The sequence below is a fragment of the Diuraphis noxia genome, unplaced genomic scaffold, assembly GCF_037042655.1.
Source record: "Diuraphis noxia isolate RWA-SAM2 unplaced genomic scaffold, SU_Dnox_SAM2 contig0001, whole genome shotgun sequence".
Lineage (NCBI taxonomy): Eukaryota > Metazoa > Arthropoda > Insecta > Hemiptera > Aphididae > Diuraphis > Diuraphis noxia.
Window position 1 is genome coordinate 36,174,686 of NW_028301711.1, and position 14,127 is coordinate 36,188,812.

Genomic DNA, 14,127 nt, shown 5'->3' on the forward strand with positions numbered 1-14,127 from the left:
CTATTTGTACAATGTTTTCTAAGGAAGTATACACTTTTGCAGTGCAAGTTCTGACAGTGCAACGCCATCGTATTGAGAAATTTTTCGATTCGTGAACTTTTTGATACGTACAATTTTTATATAATATAAATCTTTGACTCTGATACTTTTAATAATTTCACCAATATTTCTATCCATTATACTTATACTTTTATATAATTGTGAAAAATTTTAAAATGTGAAAATAATATGAACGCACACGCAGTTTATATCGGACTAACTGTAAATATCAAGATTCATGACATTGCTGTTCAATATTGTTCGATGTCTTACTTAAGAGGACGCTACACCCGCATTTGTTGTCTAGGTCTTACAACTGCGTAACATTGCAAAAACTGTTTCGCGCGGGAAAGAACCGATGAGAAAGATACAGTTATAACTAAGAAACAAAATTTTCACCACATAAAAAGGAGAATTTTGTCTGTGCAATATCGTTTTTGTTTTTTCGATATCACTTATACAAAAAAAATTCTTATTGCCTTATAATATATTAATTTTGTGTTTTTTAAGCATGAATAATTTTTTTTGTAGTTCTGATATCGAAAAAATAAAAACGATATTGCACAGACAAAATTCTCCTTTTTATGTGGTGAACATTTCGTTTCTTAGTTATAAGTTGTAACTAACTTATAAGTTATAACTGTAGCTTTCTCGGTTCTTTCCCGCGCGAAACAGTTTTTGCAATGTTACGTACTTGTAAGACGGAGACAACACATGCGGGTGAAACGTCCTCTTAACAATACATTGATAATTTTCATAATTTTCAAATTTAAAAAGCAACCATTGCAAAATTAAGACCCGACATATGACCCAGATCTCAGGGAATCTGATTAAATACAACTTTTTTTTTGTGAAACAAAACTTATAATAATTTGAACATTGCCGTAATTTTTACGTATTTAGTCAAAATTTGAACTTTAAATGCTTATAAAAAAAATTGTGACTATATATTTCTTTAATTTTTCAATTGCTATCGTAAAAATATATAATGAGCCTTGTATTAAATTTTCAAATCTTAGATATAAAAGGAAATTTTTTTATGAATTTCTAGCATAAAATAATTTACGAAGTTTCGTGATTTTTACATAATATGTTGTAAAAATTCAAACTTTGAATGCTTATAAAAAAAAATTGTGACTATGTATATTTTCTTTAATTTTTCAACTTCTATTGTAAAAATATGTTAGGACTGTTAGGAGCCTATCTTGTATTAAATTTTCAAATCTTAGAATCAAAAAGAAAAACTTTTATGAATTTCTATCTAAGATAATTTGAACATTGCCGTAATTTTTACGTATTTAGTCAAAATTTGAACTTTAAATGCTTATAAAAAAAATCGTGCCTACGAATTTTTAATATTTTTTAACTTCTATTGTTACAATGTGTTAGAAGCCTTGTATTAAATTTTCAAGCTTTTCTACCGAACAAATAAATTTTTATCGATATTTATAGAAAAAAAAACTAAAAAAGTTGAAAAATTAAAATGTCAGTAAACAGCTCAAAACAAATCTAAATATTTTGAAAATTTTATAAAATATATAAAACGCCTAAACATTCAGTCAAAATTTCAAGTATCTGCGGTAATTTGTTTTAGGGTTACACCAAAATAAGGAAATCGCTAAAAGTGAAAATCCAATGTTGTAAAAATTTAAATTTCAAATGCTTATAAAAATTTAATTTAAATTTCCGGTGGAATTTTTATTTGTGATAAAGATTGAAAAACTTGTAAGGAATCTTTTATCAAATTTTGAAATCTTAGATATAAAAGGAAAATTTTTTATGAATTTCTAGCATAAAATAATTTACGAATTTTCGTGATTTTTACGTATTTTGTCAAAATTCAAACTTTGAATGCTTATAAAAAAAAATTGTGACTATGAATTTCTTTTATTTTTCAACTGCTATTGTAACAATATGTTAAGAGCCTTGTATTAAATTTTCAAGCTTTTATGCCTAACAAATAAATTTTTATCGATATTAATTTTAAAAAAACTAATAATGATCGAAAATTTGAAATGCCTATGAATAGTTTAACTTAAGTCGAAATTTTTTGAAAATTGCATGGTGGATAGAATATACTTATATTAACATTAGGTGAAAATTTCATGTATCTATGGTCATTTGTTTTAATATTTACATCAAAAACCAAAATCGATTTTGTCGAAAAATGAGTGTGCGTAAAATTTCCCGTTTTTCCCTTAATTTTTAGTTTGTTTTTCTCAATTATTTAGAAAAGTATTAAGAATTTTTTACTTTTGACCCCCCAAAGTACCAACTAGATTCACTTTCTGATCGAACGAGGTACTGAAGTCAAAAATCGAAGCAATTTTACTGCCCCAAAACGTGATGACAGACACACACACAAAAAAAACAACAAAAAAACCAACAAAAAAACACACATCATGGTAAAATCAATACATTCATCGCTCCGCTCAGAATCTAATAGACATAAGTCAGAAAATCTGAAATCCAAATGGCATAACTACAGTTAAATCTGTACATAATGATAAATTCAAGAATTTTGTCATAAATGTAAATAATGTAATACGAATATGATTAATATACATAAATGCTTTCTGTAATATTTGTGGTTGTAACACTAAAACGTGTAGGAATTTTCAAATTTTCAAACGGCTTCCTTGAAAAGTTATCAATATATCCAAAAGCAACCTGTAATAAAATATAAAAATTGATAAAATAAAAGTAATAGTAGGGGTAACACAAAAAATTGTACACGGGCGAAGCCGGGTTATTATTCAACTAGTATTATTATAAATTATTAATATTATAAATATTATATTATATATATTCTATATTATTGTATCTATTATATAATAATAAACTGTTATAAGTATAATAAAAACAATAGTTTTTGGAGATATTGATTCAACCTACTATAATAATAAAATTAATTAAAATTACTTTTAGAGACCGCCACAACCGCACGTGTTGTCTTTGTCGTACTACAAGTGCGTAGGTACTGTGCGTAGCATAGCAAATGTTATGCTTAGCATATAAAAAATGTTGAGTGAACTCAGAACTGGCCTATTATAAAAATTAAAGGTAAGATTATTATATAGGGCATCTCATGGGCTTTTTATTATATTTTAATTTTAAATTGACTTATTTTAGAGTACCTATATTTTAAGGTATACAAACAACTTACAATTTTAAAATATTCATAAATCGCTATAAGATTAAAATATAATAAAAATCACATGAAATTCCCTAGATAATAATCTTAATCTTGCCTTTAATTTTCATAATAGATCAATTCACTATACATTTTGAACTAACGGAGATAAACGTGATCTGCTGAGCATATAATTTGCTATGCTACGCACTTGTATGACGGAGAACACATGCGGGTGTGGCATCCTCTTAATTGCAACATTTTTAATAATTTTAATTTTAATTTAATTTAATAATTTTTCAAATTGCAATCAATTAATTCGGCAACATATTTATTTTCTATTCATCGCTTCAGAATATATAGACACTATTACTACATTCACATGCATAATTGAAGTCTGTTTAAAATCTAAATCATGCATCATGTAAACGCTTTAGATAAAGCGACCTTAATAGCCGTTTTTATTTTAAGAACGCTCGAATATGTGGCTTAACTAAATTAAATCGATTTAATAAATAAAGTCGGCTGTATTTTTGTACATGTAAACAGTAAACACTCTAAACCGATCACTTTTATTTTGATGTGATATTTTTCAGAATAATGAATATTATAACATCACCGATTGACGATTTAATATTATTAAGACTCACATGTAAAAAGGTCAGGAAATTTAGATCGACTCATAAAAAAATCGGTTTCAATTAAGAACGGTTCGACTCGTATCATGTAAACGAATGTAAGAAAAAAAGCCAAGAAAAAAAATTCACGAAAAAAAAAGCCAAATTACAATAATTAAATATAAAACAATTAAAATTAAAATAGGTATTACATTTTATATATATTATATACCTATATACAATATGACCATTGACCAATGTTTAAAAATTTTGAATAATACTTTAAATTTTACTTTTTTACATATTAAATTATAATTATTTTTTATATATTTGACCAGTAATGTGTAAAAAAAATTTAAATAATACTTAATTTTAATTGTTATATATTTAATTATTGTAATTTGACTTTTTTTCCGTGGCTTTTTTTACTGACTACCCATACATATGTAGTAAATAACTGTATAGATATTAAAATATACTGATAGTTAAATAATATGGACTATATAAATTTCAATTGTAACAATTGTTAGTTTAGCAAGTTGAATTTTTAAGAATAATACCATTTGGAAAAGTATATCTTAGAAAGGTACCTACGGAATTTATAGACTATAGTACAGTAACCGAAATTAAACAATAAAAATATGGTGAAAAATAAAATACCAATGATAAATTTAATTTGAAATAGGTACCTACCTACCTGCCTACTTATTTACATAGGTATTATGTAGAAACTTTCACCTAATTTTACCTTTAGTCTAGTTAGTCTGCTTAGTTTGATTAGTTTAATTATAACTATAGGTCTAACTATAAAATATGTACTTATCAACCAACAGAGATTAATAATTTGTAAAATAAGTACCTACCTAGTACTAGCACCTAGGTACGTGATACATACTTATGTAATTGTATAAATCTGTTCTTTTTTTCGGATAAATTATATATAATGTGTATGTGTGATTGTTTGTTTGAAATTTGTTAAATACATAGGTAATTACATTTTAAGTTTTTTTTTAGCAAATATTAAAGAGATTAGATCAATAGCTTAACAACAAACAGCAATTATTGTGATGATTTTGATCACCATAGTAACAACTTACACAACTGTTTCATTGATTTGTAGTAGCGTTATATTTTAAATTATACTGACCTACCTAGATAATTAATACTTTTTCTAATTATCAGAAATTATGACACTATAATATACTTAAAATATAATGTTTAGTGATAGCCCAGTGAATGTAGTTGGGTTTAACCACACCGAGACGCATAGAAAAGGGTATGTTGCTAAGTAAAAAATGAAGCTGTCTTAATATTTTTTTATGATTATTTTTAATCATTTGCTTGAGTAGAAAAACTGAAAAATCAAGTCAATATAATGGACTGTTCACTGACGACAAATCATGTGATACCATTGAAGTAAAAACTGTTGATGTTAGTAAAATTTATCACCAATTTTAACTAGGTACAACATATTATTGATTGTTGAATGTTTTAGACGCAGACTGATGCCATTAAAAACATTGATATTGGAAATGTTGATCTTGTTGCATTAAACAGTTGTTTGGAAAACGGGCTAAGACTTTTAAAAACTGAATGTTATAGCTGGCCAAAAATGATTGGTTGTTTAGAGACAACTCAAAAATATATAAATGATGAAAAAACAATTAAAGTATCTATAAAAGAACACCCTTCATTTGGAACGGTAATCACTTGTAGTTTTTCAAATATTGTTTTATGTAAAAGATAATATTATAATATTAACTGTATTTTAATGATGAAATTATTTCTTTAGTTTTGAATACTATGATCAATATAAAATAATAATTAATATTAATTTAGCAGTACAAAAATAATTTATTAAAAAATTAATTTTGCCTAAGCTATTATATAGGTATAAACAAATTAGTTTAAGATGAAGAGATATCCTTGGTAAAACAATAAAACCTTAGTTAATTACTCTCAGATATTATTAGTAAGCAGTTCTGATTTTAATTAATACATACCTAATTTACTATTTTTAATTAATTTTTAGATGTTTACCCGACTACTAGAATCTTTAAATATATAAAGCTATTACTTACTACATGCCGTATTAATTCAATCATTTTAAAAATTGATGCTTTGATGAAAATGAAACTAAAATTCCCATTTATGAATTTGCACAGTTTAATATGTGTATAATATTAGAATGGTGTAATTATTGATAATGTGTTATAATTATTTATTTTGAATTGATTCCATAGAAAAACATCAGTACAATTAGTTGGAATTGTAGTGGTGATAAATTAATGGTAGCTACTGGTGAACATTGCCATACACAATGGTGCAATCATTTAAATTCAGTGTTTGTTTACTCTATGTTGGAGTGAGTAAATTATTTTGATATTGGTATCTAATTTTATGAAAATTATTATTCAATATTAATTTATAATACCTATCTAGTATAATGAACAATAAAATATACTGTAAATTGTAATAAGTGTTCTATTTGACATTCAGTTTAGAGAATAGTGGCAGTACTGTGTCTAATATATTGGAAATCACATCTTGTATCACATGTTTAGCTACACATCCAACAAACGAACACCTAATAACAGCTGGATTATATAATGGTACAACTTGAATGTTTATGAAAAATATACTAATATTTAAGCCAGCGGTTCCCAACCTGTGCACCGCGGTGCTTTAAGGGCACCACAAGCTCATTTAAGGGGCGCCATGCACGGCTCATCCGAGAATGAAAAAAATTATTAAATTATATATTAAAAAAAAAAATTTATTGTAGTTGAAAAGACAAAAAATTATCTTACGTACAAAATTACTTAAAATACTATCTATATATCCAATATTTAATAGATAAAAACAGATAAAAATATTGCCAAACTTTCCAAAAATAAACAGCCTCAAATATCTCATTAATTATTAGTTTTTTTAATATTAAAACAGAATTTTTTCTTTTTACTTTCAACTATAAAATTATAATTTGTTAATAATATGTTCGATAAAATTATTTAAATCAGTTATGAATGAAAACTAGTGTTTATTTTTATCATGTTCCTCGCAATATTCACAGAAGGGCACCTAACAAAATTTGTACAAACAATAGAGCACCGCCTGCTAATAAGGTTGGGAACAGCTGATTTAGGCTGTTACTATTTACTGTATTAAAATTTACTTTACTTGGTCAACTTTAGATTGATGACATTTAGAGACATTATATTGTCTCAAATATTTATTATCAATTGTTATATATACGTTCATAAAGTAATGGTGTTGTAAGCAATCTAACCATAATTTTCATAATTTACATTTTGTTGTACAAACATTAAGAGTCACATTTATTAACCCATTAACTAGAGCCCATATCCAGTACAATGATGTACTACAAAACAAAATTGTTCCATATGTATCAATAAAGATTTTTCCTTGCTTGAAAGATGAATGCAAGAAAAATGATAAAGAACTATGCATTTATCTAAATGACAAAAAATCAACCTTTGTGGTAGTTATAGTAATGGTATTTTTTTATACAACAGCCTTTTTAAAAAAAAAAACTATTTTTCATATTTTTGAAATAATAATACAATGAGTTGTGCTTAATGTGATCACTGATTTATAAAGTCAACCGTTTATTAGAATCAATGAAAATCTCAAACCAAATTGTATGTTACTAAATGTTAAATTGATCTTTTATTAGAATCACTAAATACCGGATAATTGAATCACTTTTATGAAAAATCTTATTATTTTTATAGCATATACTGTGTGTTCACCAATTTAGGGAACACTGAATTTCTCGGCTGGATTATGTTGGAATTAATTGAATTTTTTTACAAGCTAGTGGTATATAAATCAACATTTTCAGATCAATTTCAAATTTTTAACCCTCTCTGTAAGCTCAAGCGCAATGCAATTTTTTTAAATAGCAACTGGTATTTTTGATACCAAATTCATTATAAAATACATAAAACTATTTATTACTATGTGTACATAAAAATATTCAAAAAGTAACCAATAATAAATATTTATAAATGGTTTTATGTATTTTATAATGAATTGTAAAAATGTATTATTTATTAAAATTTGAATGGCTCTCATTCAGTCAATTTTAGTTTTAGAGCTATGATTAATATTGGTCAAAATGACTTAAAAAATTCAGGCTATCCAAATTTGGTATCAAAAATACCAGTTGCTATTTAAAAAAATTGCATTGCGCTTGAGCTTACAGAGAGGGTTAAAAATTTGAAATTGATCTGAAAATGTTGATTTATATACCACTAGCTTGTAAAAAAATTCAATTAATTCCAACATAATCCAGCCGAGAAATTCAGTGTTCCCTAAATTGGTGAACACACAGTATATGCTATAAAAATAATAAGATTTTTCATAAAAGTGATTCAATTATCCGGTATTTAGTGATTCTAATAAAAGATCAATTTAACATTTAGTAACATACAATTTGGTTTGAGATTTTCATTGATTCTAATAAACGGTTGACTTTATAAATCAGTGATCACATTAAGCACAACTCATTGTATTATTATTTCAAAAATATGAAAAATAGTTTTTTTTTTTTTAAAAGGCTGTTGTATAAAAAAATACCATTACTATAACTACCACAAAGGTTGATTTTTTGTCATTTAGATAAATGCATAGTTCTTTATCATTTTTCTTGCATTCATCTTTCAAGCAAGGAAAAATCTTTATTGATACATATGGAACAATTTTACCACTAGCTTGTAAAAAAAGAATTCGATTAATTCTAACATAATCAGGCCGAGAAATTTAGTGTTTCCTAAATTGGTGAACACACGGTATATATTGTTAGCAAATAAACAAAAATACTAAATATGAATTCTAATTTGATTAATGATTTCATGTAATTTCACGCTAATAAGAAAATGAAATTAGTAGATTGTCAAGTACAATCAAAAATATATAGCTTCTTTAGTCTTTAATTTGTTTTGAATGTATTTATTTAATTTTAATTTTATTTCAAGCATAAATGTATACCTAAATAAAGAACTATTAAATAAAAAAATGTAAAAATAAATATTTTCATGTGTTATAAATTATTAAATATGTAATTATAAATAAATATGTAATTTTATTAAAAGATTGAGTAATGAAAAAAATGTTCTAAATGTTTTATAGAATCAACCGGTTAATAGAATTAAAATAACCTGCACCAAAGTGATCACATTAAGAGGATGCTACACCCGCATGTGTTGTCTCTGTCTTACAAGTACGTAACATTACAAAAACTGTTTCGCGCGGGAAAGAACCGAGAAGGCTACAGTCATAACTAAAAAACGAAATTCTCACCACAGATAAAAGGGAATTTCAACTGTGCAACGTTGTTTTTATTTTTTTGATATTAGAACTGAAAAAAAAGTTATTCGATTTTAAAAAACGCAAAAATAATGAATTTTGAAACAATAAGAACTTTTTTTCTATTTGTGATATCGAAAAATTGATAACAACGTTGCACAGTAAATGTTCTCTTTATTATGTGGTGAAAATTTCGTTTCTTAGGTATAGCTGTAGCCTTCTCGGTTCTTTCCCGCGCGAAACAGTTTTTGCAATGTTACACGCTTGTAAGACGGAGACAAGACATGCGGGTGTAGCGTCTTCTTAAGCGGCACCCACTGTATTAACCGGTTGATTCTATAAAACATTTACACAATTTTTTCATAATTCAATCATTTTATAAAATTATATATTTAATAATTTATTAAACATAAAATTATTATTTTTTTATTTAAAGGTATACATTTAATATTTATGTTTGAAATAAAATTAAAATTAAATAAATACAATCAAAACAAATTAATGAAGCTATATATTTTTATTTTATTTTACAGTCTACTAATTTCATTTTCATATTAGCCTGACATCAAATGAAATCAAATTAAAATTCATATTTAGGATTTTTGTTTATTTCTTAATAGTATAAATTTATATATTAGTTTATTTTTTAATAGTATAAATATATATCATAAAAACAATAAGATTTTTCATAAAAGTGATATAATTATTCGGTACTTAGTGATTCTCTTATAAAAGGTCAATTTGAAATTAATAACATACATTTTGGTTTGGGATTTTCATTTTTGATTCTATAAACCAGGATCACATTAAGCGGAACACACTGCAATAGTTTATGCAACACACTTAATAATTATTATTTATGTTTACTTTAATAATTTGTATGTATTTACATTATTTTTTGTTAGATCGCTTACGACACCAGTGTCCAGTATGCTTTAATATCTAGATTGCAAAAGTTATAATATATTACTGAGGTACTAAGTATCTAACTTAGTATAAACTACACTTACTACATATCAATGTATTTAAGATACTAATCATAATTTTTAGGTGAATTGGTTGTTTGTAACACAAATGATAATATGTCTATGGTTTCCCTTGAATGGCATTCAATGGCTGTATCTGAGTCATTGTGGTTTGTGAGATCTGATCATCGTGTCGTATTGATAACTGCTGGAAAAGATGGATATGTTTGTGTAGGAACTATGATGAGTGATAAAGTAAAATTAACCCAACGAATGTACAGGTATATTATAATCATCATTTATAATAATAATTATAATTATTTTGTTGCTATATTGGAATTGTATACAGTAATAAAATTAGTTCATGATATTTAAGCATAAAATATAATATGGACATGTGTTGTAACTGCTTATTATATTATACAAACAAAAACACAAATTAATATTAATGTTTAAAATAGTAGAGTACATACATCACACAACATTGTATTTATAAAGCCCCATTCAGACTAAAGAAATATTTTCCGGAAACATATTCTGCTTCAGACATTGTCATCGAAAATGTTTCTAATTTTCTGTCATTAGCTGCAGTTTGGTAACATAACATTTTTTAATGGCAACTTATGTTTCTTAGTCTGATCAAGACTTAATAGATGTATTCTAATGTTTTATTATATTTTTTTGTGTATTAGGCACAGGGGCATAGCGGAGCCATTTTTTGAGAGGGGGGGAACTAAGTCCATTTGGCCGACTGACTATTTAAAAAAAAAATTTCATACATGTATAATATATGTAATAAAACAATTAACAAATTCTCAGTTTTAAAACTAAGCTAAGATAACCAGTATAACAATTTGTATTTAACCCAATATTTTTTTAAGCTCCAAGTATTAGTTTAAAAATAATTATATTTTAATTGTTACTTTAAATACATACATTTTCCAACAAATTTGATGAAGCCATTTGTAAATTTTTATTAGAAGCTTTAAGCGCAGCAACAAACGGATTCTTAGGAAGCTCCTGGTTCCTTAACTCTTACATGTTTTCCATTGTGACAAGCTGTCTCATGTCTGGTCTTAAAATCATTGTCAAATATACTTCCACAACTTTCACATTGCACTTTTCTTCATTTAACCATATTTAAAAATTTGGCTTTAGACAGTCAGAATGTCTTAAAAGTTCAAAGCTATTAGTAAATTATGAATTGAACATTTATAGACTAGCATTAAGAACTACAAAGACTACATAAATATTTTTACTAACATTTATCAATTTACATAAATTTAAAAATTAATGTTCCATTTTAAATATATCATTTTAACAACTTAACTATGTGTTTTAGGTAACTTATAACTTGTAAATTATAATAATTAATAAAGCATGTTTCACCATTTTCACCATTTGCCCCCCTGCCCTCCTTTAGTTTTGCCCCTGATTAGGCACCTGCTAATAATTAAATTCTATAAAATAATTTTTAAATACAAAATCCATTAACTAGGTACTTAAAACAATTAAAAGGACAGTAAAATCCAATATTTAATGGTTAGACAAACAATTATTAACTATATAAGATACAAATTTTCTTTTTATAATATCTTTTTAAAGAACAATGTTAGGGACGCAGAGCCACACAAAAGCATTTTTTGTTAGGTACTAGCTGACCAGCCTGACCATATAATATATGTCGTATATTGCTCTACGAGTAAAATTTTTAACTGTTTGTTGTAAGACAATAAGTACTTTGAATTTAGATACAAATATTTTAAGAGGACTCTACAACCGTAATTTACATTTACAATAATACATTTTACTCTTTAAATTCTAAAATTAGAGTGAAATGGCCTTCAATGAAATTTAAAATTTAGATTATTATCTAGGGCATCTTATTATTATATTATTATATTATTATATTACTATATTTTAATTTTAAAGTGAATTGTAAGTATTTTAATACTTTAAATTGTTTGTACATCTTAAAATAGTCATAACCTGCTTTAAAATTAAAATATAATAAAATGCCTTTAGAGGCCCTAAATTTACCATGAGAGATCCTTTCACTCTCAGGTAGGTTAGGTACATCTAGTTGTTGATAATGAATTTTATAAAACAAACATAATATTGTATTTATCTATTAAAAATTTGTGTTTTTTAAACTGGTATGGTCAACTGACCTTTAGTTATATCGAGAAAAAATAAGGTATTTCATAATCGCGTCTTGTATAATCAGATTAAAAATATCAATATTTTTGAAAAAATTTTTTTTATTATACGATTACTTAACATTATGAAATTTAATATACCAATTAATACTTCCAAAAATGGACTTTCATATAAGGTATTTTTGTTAGTTTTTTTATCCAGAACTAAAACCTGAACTCAAGTAGTTAGTCACATATTTTTGTAGTATGTAATTAGAATCTGATGAATAATAAATATCTAACTACATGTATTTAGGTATTTAGTAGGGATTCCAGGGAAAGTTGGTATACGGTGTTTTGATTATTCAAACAGGCATTTTTTAGCAGCTCTAGAAAATGGGAAAATCTCTAGTCATTTATGCGAAATGACAAGAAACATTAAAGGTATGTCTTAGTAGTTAAAAATAAAATAAATTAGTAATTACACATTACACACTATTCCACACCACCCATGAGGTTGTGTGTCAGGTGCGTTTTTTTTAAAGTGGTGTCCCCAATAGGCCTAGTCCACTATGAGAAGTACAGAGGATTATTACTTGTACCGTGCAATTTTTTTTTATTGAAGTATAGTAATTAGTATATTAACTTGACTTATATACTTGGTTATTTATGATTTTTAATCTAACAGAAAATGATGCAAATGTAGTATAAGTACCTATTATTTTAATAGATGGCGTTCATATTTAAATTTTGAATAATTTGTATAAAAATATCAAGTATATAGTTGAATTAATTTATTAGAATTTTAAGCTGCAAGAGCTTTATAATAATTTGTATTTTTGTACTTTCGGTGATGCATTTTTTTAAATTGTGCGTTTTAGAAGACCAAGTTTTAGAAGCTGTAAAAGTCATAACATACAATGGATATTCGTTAATAATTGAAGATATACAATTTTGTCACAAAAATTCAAATACATTTATCATTACACAGTTTGATTCTACAATAATATTATACAATGTTTATCAAGTTGGTAAAAATAACTATGAAATAATAGTAAATTGTTTAAATGTAATTTATTCACAGAAGGAACCACAAAAAATAATTTTTAATCCAAAACTAATAACTAGATTATGTTGGAGTTTAGAAAATGAGTTTATAGTGTACGTTGGTGAAGAGAATGGAGAACTTGCAAAAATTAATCTGACAAATGGGAAAACAGATTCAATCAAAAAATTTACATCTTGTGATATCACTGCAATGAATATTAATCCAAAAAGGTTTTAATTAAAAAGTTTAAGTGTTTGGGAATAACAATTTAATAATTTAATTGTTTTATACAGAAAAGATATTATTGCAATCGGTACAATACAAGGAGAAATATATATAATTAAATATGAACAGCCATTTACAACTTGAAAAAAAAAATTATTATGGTTTTATAACTGAATTCGGAATGTTATTTATATTTATACTATTTATGCAAAAATGTACAACATTTATTTAAGAGAAAAATTGTATTGATTTTGATTTTTTGTGCTGTAAAGAAGATGTTTTGGAATTGAAATTGTTTTAAAGAATGACCATTTTTTGTTGTGGTGATAAACTGATGTAGAAAGGAATAAATAAATGTATGTGGTGTACTTGTAGTAGTATTGTTATAAGAATGAGATCGTATAAGGAATACTAACAGCTTAGGAATGGCTGTATTTCATTATTTTTTTTTTTTTGTTTTTTTTTTGTTTTTCTTTTTTTTTGGTTTTTACATTTTTTCCTAAAGTTATTGATAAAAAAAAAAATAGTATTGAGTTCACTTATTACACTAATTGAAAAAGAAAACACTACTAAATGTTTTAACATTAATAACAATTTTAAAGATATCTGTAAAACAATTTAAGTAAATAAA

General features: G+C 25.4%; 1 protein-coding gene across 2 annotated transcripts; it reads left to right on the plus strand.

The window, feature by feature from the left end:
- The first annotated feature begins 4,920 nt into the window (after positions 1-4,920).
- LOC107166762 (cytoplasmic dynein 2 intermediate chain 2-like) lies at positions 4,921-13,969 on the plus strand. 2 transcript variants are annotated; one of them, XM_089217429.1, is made up of 10 exons: positions 4,921-5,065; positions 5,139-5,220; positions 5,285-5,491; positions 6,033-6,154; positions 6,289-6,401; positions 10,171-10,366; positions 12,540-12,667; positions 13,105-13,250; positions 13,308-13,501; positions 13,565-13,963. In XM_089217429.1, the coding sequence occupies exons 1-10, from the start codon at positions 5,004-5,006 to the stop codon at positions 13,638-13,640; spliced, it is 1,326 nt and encodes a 441-aa protein (XP_089073555.1). In that variant the 5' UTR covers positions 4,921-5,003; the 3' UTR covers positions 13,641-13,963. The 2 variants fall into 2 exon arrangements, with proteins under 2 accessions (XP_089073555.1, XP_089073554.1); XM_089217428.1 differs by having other exon boundaries at positions 13,105-13,501; positions 13,565-13,969.
- The last annotated feature ends 158 nt before the right edge of the window (positions 13,970-14,127 follow it).